Here is a 5,916-nt window from a genome sequence, read left to right as displayed (position 1 = left end):
ATCTCCACCGCCGCTGCAACCCTTGCCGTCGGAACAGCCGGAGCCACAAGCCCCAAAGTTTTGGTTTGTGAGGCTTACGACATATAATACCCTCACGTATATTGCCATTGCGATTTGGGAGTTCTTAAACCTGTAATGTGATAAATTTGTCAATGGTGTAAAGCATTCATGATAGGTCCAGTGCATCAGAGATGAGTTGCTCGTTTGAGTTATTATGGGCAATTTAGCAACGCCTTACAAGGCTGACAAACAGCGAGATCTGAGTTTATCTTATTTTTCAAGGGGAACCCCATTCTAATTTATGACATTTTTCAAGGGGAACCGTTGATTTTTGATCACCACTTCAGGTGATACAATGCTCGAAATGTATGACATTTGGTCTTAGCAAGGCAAAAAAAAAAAAAAGAATTGAATTCCTAGCCTCTCTTTTGTTGAAATGGTAGACCACCTCTCGTAGTAAGCGGTTGACACAGTTTATCCACCAATTGGATGATCAGAGAAGCACTTACAGCCCAGAAATTGGTTTCATGGAGAGAGAGCAGAGAACTTTTCTGCTATATATATATACAGTAAAGATAAAGATACCCGTCAATCTCTTGAGTTGTTGGGTTGAAAGGAAAATAAGACTTAAGGAATAACAAGAACAATTTGTTACAACAAATTAAAACATACCGCTAAAGAAATAAATTAAACCCAGATTCTGGAACAGAAAAGGCAATTTCTTAGCCAATTGGACACAGAAACAGAGCACGACTTCAACTTCGAAGAACTGAGCCAAAGGGAGATGGCGATGGAGGCACTGGAACTTCAGTAACTCCTTCTAGCATCTGTGTGACCTTCCTCATCGTCGGCCTCAGTGATGGTTCTTCTTGTATGCACCAGATTGCCACCCTTAGGAATCTGTCCAGCGTACTCATGTCATTCATTGCCTCGATGTCATTCTCCAGCAGATCATCCAACCTTCCTTGACAAAAGCAATCGTAAGCCAAGTCTGTCAGAATTTCTCCACCGTTGCTCTCGTTTATTCCCACTGGAATGTTCTTCCTGCAACAGATGATTTCCAGCAACACCACCCCAAAACTGTAGACATCCACCTTGGAGGTGACTGGCGCGGTTCTGAACCACTCTGGTGCGACGTATCCTTTGGTTCCCCGAATGACTGTATGAGTTCGACTCTGATCGGTCATCAAAAGCTTTGCCAATCCAAAATCTGAAATCTTCGCAGTAAAGCAATCGTCCAGAAGTATGTTCTGAGGCTTCACATCGCAGTGAATGATGTGGGTGCTGCACTCCTCATGCAAATACAGGAGCCCTCTCGCAATGCCAAAGGCAATCTGGGTTCGCTGGTTCCACGCAGGTCTGGTTGGAGCTTCGAACAGGAAGTTCGCCAATGTGCCATTGCTCATGAACTCATACACAAGAAGCCGATGCTGCCCTTCATCGCAGAATCCGAGCAACTGGACTAGATTCTTGTGGTGGGTCTGGCCGATGACGCCCAGTTCAGTTTTGAACTCCTTCTCGCGCTCCTGAACCACTCTGTCTAGCTTCTTTACTGCAACTAGTTTTTTACCACCTAATTCGAGGACCCCTTTGTAAACAACTGCAAAAGCTCCCCTGCCCAACTCTTCCTTGAATTCGTTTGTAGCTTCCTCGAGGTCTCTGTAAGTAAAAGAGCACAGCCTTCCTCCTACAACGCTCCTCTCTGATTTAAGTTTAACCTCTTCAGCCTTTTTCAGCTTGTTACGGCAAGCTATATAAATATACAGAAAAATCCCACCTAGCAAAAGGAGGTTAACAAAGACGGAGCTACCTAAAAGCAGTGAGACGATGACTATCAAAACCTTTTCGTGGCGCTCTTTCTCTGTAGGACGACTGTCTACTCTCACTTTCATAAAGGTCTTTCCATTGATATTGACCTGGCTGTTAACCTTTCCATTTGAAAGTGGTAATCTCTTCTTCCAGCAGTTCTGATCACGGATAACGGCAACTGCACACTGACAATCTCGCAAGCAAGCATTTCGGCATTGATCTTCAGTAAAAGGATAAAACTGTTCATAGTCAGAAAAGGGCCAATCTGTATTAAGCAATACCTCAAACCCATAAACATCTTTGGAGCTTCCTGGTTCCTCTCTGTTGCAAACCTGCGTATGATCTGGGACACAACTGCTGAACATGTTATTTGGATCCTCCATGGAATACTTAGGTGGACAGTAACAAGTAGGCCTCTTGTCTGCAGTTAGGTTGCAGATGCTATTAAACCCACAGGTGCCGCTGCCCAAAGTAGCTTTACTGGCCATACAAATATCATCAGGAATGTGCCACACCATGGACCAGGCCTGATTGCCGCTGGAGTTCTTGGGGTGAATGTATTGCGCGAAAACCCCATCAAAATCGAGGGTTGCTCTGTAGTAATGATCCTTGCGCGGGAAGAAATCCTGGGTGTTTAGACCAACCCTGCTCCCGTTTCTGATAAGAATATAAATGAACCCCGTTTCAGTGAAGATCGTTTGAGAGAGAGAATCGTTGTCATTGGCATTGACAGAGTTTCCACTTTCGTAGTAAGTATCATAGGCAAATGTAGCCGGAATCCCAACGGTGTTAAGAACGAGATTTCCATCTTTGTGTCGGAGTTGGAACCGTCCCGTTGAGTAGTTGGTCTTCGTCAGTCGAGAAGAAACGACGCCATCCACTTCCAGTACCTGTGTCGGCAAGAGGGTGTCACTGGGATGCTTGAAACTCTCCCATATGTTATTAGACTTATTAGCAGTGGCGACAAGCACGAAGTTCCCGGTGTTCAGCATCTCACCATAAGCCACGGCACCGCCGATGGGTTCAGACTTCCATATTTCTTGGCCCTGAGGATCATTTAGCTCCAAGCCTCCATCACTTGTAAGCTGAACGGTTGAACCTCTCGGGGCTGGGTTGTTTCCGTTTGCATACCAAGCCATGGTCTTGTCTGGTATTTTGTCGAACCAGATGGAAAGCAAGAAGAGATCGGTCTTGTCAAGCCGGCGAAACCCGAACTTAAACTCTCCGGAGGGAGAGCTCCAGGAAGACTTACTACTGTCATCAATAGCACTGAGAGATGAGCCTAAAGCTACTTTACCGCAAGCTTTAATGGCTGCCCTGTTTAGCAAAAGAAGAAGCACTAAGAGGGTTGCGGCATCAACAAGTGCAGAAGCCATCGGAAAATTGATCAATTGGTACAAACCCGCAGCAGCAACAAGGATGAAGATGAGGAATTGGGAAGCTTAATGGAAAGACTTTAAGGACTTCAAGTCAACTAGCTGAGTCAAGCAAATTCTGTAGTCAGATACGGTTAGATGTGCAGTTCTATACGACATCAAGAAGCTTTATACAAGACCACAGAAAGAACCTGCAGTCTACCAGAAAGAAAATAAAAACTAAGGAAGCATTTGATTCTCCAGCGCTAAACAAAAAATCTCTGTAAGCGCGCCCTGATTACTAGCATCTGTTAGTGATGGCCATGCCCAGTAATCTGTTAAATGGTAATTCTCTTTAAGTAGGATAAGGATTTGGTAGCTGCAGGACCAATTACGAGAACCAACGCTTATCAAAATAATTAAGAGAACCAGCCAATGGGAGAGACATGACAGCAGTTTGGCTTGGCTCGGCCAATATACATAGAAAAATTGCAGAAAGGGACAATTTGAAGCAATGTTTTCATCTTAGATATTGAGAGAGAAGGTGAATTATATTATGTACTGATGGCTTTGATGCGTAAATTAAAATACAAGATTTTACACTACATATTTGTATTCATACTTGTTCCAACCTACCTGAGCCTAATTGCTTAAGAGATAAAAATACCCCCTTAGAATAAGAAAGTCAAAAAGTTGTTTTTACCAAAAATAATTAATTTTGAAGAAATGTAATTAATTTTACTTTAATCAATTCAACCAAATAAAAATTGCTCAAACTGACTATATGGTTCTGACATGACAATGTTTCCTGAAAAAAATGAAAACACTACCAAACACTTACTTATTTGGTGATATGAAATCAGAATCTGCTGCTGCTCAGGCTATGTGTTTGCTCTTGATCACTTAATATGCCTTTTGTCATAGGCGGGTCTTGGGGATAGTATATTCAAAATACTAACAAAAATTTGTGAAAGGGAGCAAACCATGAATTTTTCTAAAATTTAAAATGAAAACTGTCGAATTTTCATCATGCTTTTAGAGTGTACATCCAAAATTTTTGTTTGGAGGGAATCTCGTCGCTTTAGCCAATGCTTTTACAGATGTTTGCTGACAACAAAAACTTAATTGAGTAATTCCACAAATATATATTTGACTTTTCATCGTTTTAGGTAGTAGGAAACAAATAAATACAGAAAAAAGAAATTTTCATATTTGTGTTAATATAAATTATTTTCTCTGCCACACAAATCCTATCCTGTCATTGTGTTATATCAAGAGCCAGGTTTTGCAACTTACAAATAAAACTCACCTTTAAATGCAAGGTGGGAAAAAGTGCAGCAAAAATATGGCATTGAACAGAATTGGACAAACAGGATTTACTTATGTAGCTCACCGGGGAGCCATTAAAATTGGGACTAGTCTTTATTTACATGATGATTATGATAAAATTCCTACTTCTATTCTATTCACTCTATTCATTCTATGACAGGTTCCCCCTTAAACAATTACACCCTTATGGGAGGGCGCCTGGCTAGGGGTGAGCAAAAACATGGAAAACTGACCGGTATACATATATTTTTATATATTTTATTTATATTTATGTATATTATATATATAATATAAATTAGTAAATATGTATTATATATAAATATATATTTACAATATATGATATATTATTTATTATTTAAAATATAATATATTTTTAATTTTTTATTATATATTTTTATAATATAGTATAAAAATAAAAAAAATCAACGTATCGAACCGACAGTTAACCAAACCGGTCAACTAGTCAACCAATTAATTTCGATTCGGTTTCGGTTACCAATTTTCTAAAAACCAATACTACTGATTCAGCCACGAATTGATTAATCAAACGGTGAGCACCCCTAGGCCTGGCCCCAACCCCCATATACCCCAATTTATGCATAGAGAGCTTTGATGTGGTTATCAATGCTGAAAATAAGACAACATATTATTAAGAGACTCCACTGGATTGTTGGAAATGGGTGGGATATTAATATTGTAGAAGACCCATGGATCTTGGGCTGGAGCCCATCTTTTTAGCACTGGCTGGTATTTCTCTAGAGGGGAGAGTTCAACAGTTGATTGACCATCACTCAATGCAGTGGCGTTCTGGTGTGGTAACATGCCATTTTCCACCAGAAATATCTCATGCCATTTTCAAAATTCCTCTCGCCCTTCTCTAATGCAGGATAAGTTGATCCGGAGGAAATCGACTCCCAATGGACTTTTTAGTTTTTACAATTACATCAGCATGTAAGTTTCTAACTGATTCAGTGCCTCAACACTCAATATCTCCAACTTGCTTTTGGTGAAATTACATGAAAGTCCTTTTGGTCTCTCAAAAACATCCCACCTAAGACCCATTTATTTCTTTGGAAATATGTCTATCGGGCTGTGTACCAGTTAAATCTGAATCATGGTTTTTAAAATCGATCCGGTGATTGAACCGGTCAAGGGTCCGGTTATCGGGTCGAACAGTCTGATTATTCGAATTGAATACTTGGCCCGTTCTTACAGAAAATAAAAAATAAATAAATAATTTTCAAAAAAATAAAAAAATGATCAAATTGTTCGAACGATTAATCACTCGGTTCAGCGGTTCACTGACCAAAATCAACGGTTTTAGAGAAAAATCCCGATCCTAGATTTTCCAATCTGACCGTCCGATCCGATCCAGTTTTGAAAACTATGATCTGAATCATCTAAAAGACAACCCAGCCCCAGG

At 40.4% G+C, this 5,916-nt stretch overlaps 1 protein-coding gene across 1 annotated transcript; it reads right to left on the bottom strand.

The window, feature by feature from the left end:
• Nucleotides 1-519: 519 nt before the first annotated feature.
• LOC104603519 (G-type lectin S-receptor-like serine/threonine-protein kinase RLK1) lies at nucleotides 520-3,515 on the bottom strand. Its single transcript, XM_010267572.2, has one exon. The coding sequence runs from the start codon at nucleotides 3,183-3,185 to the stop codon at nucleotides 756-758; it is 2,430 nt and encodes an 809-aa protein (XP_010265874.2). The 5' UTR covers nucleotides 3,186-3,515; the 3' UTR covers nucleotides 520-755.
• Between the last annotated feature and the right edge of the window lie 2,401 nt (nucleotides 3,516-5,916).

This window comes from Nelumbo nucifera, chromosome 2, assembly GCF_055504915.1.
Source record: "Nelumbo nucifera cultivar China Antique chromosome 2, China Antique-T2T, whole genome shotgun sequence".
Classification (NCBI taxonomy): domain Eukaryota; kingdom Viridiplantae; phylum Streptophyta; class Magnoliopsida; order Proteales; family Nelumbonaceae; genus Nelumbo; species Nelumbo nucifera.
This window is presented reverse-complemented; position numbering and strand designations above follow the sequence as displayed.

What these genes read in the sequence shown, in the direction of transcription:
- LOC104603519 (XM_010267572.2), bottom strand. Translation starts at nt 3,185, where the DNA reads ATGGCTTCTGCACTTGTTGATGCCGCAACCCTCTTAGTGCTTCTTCTT.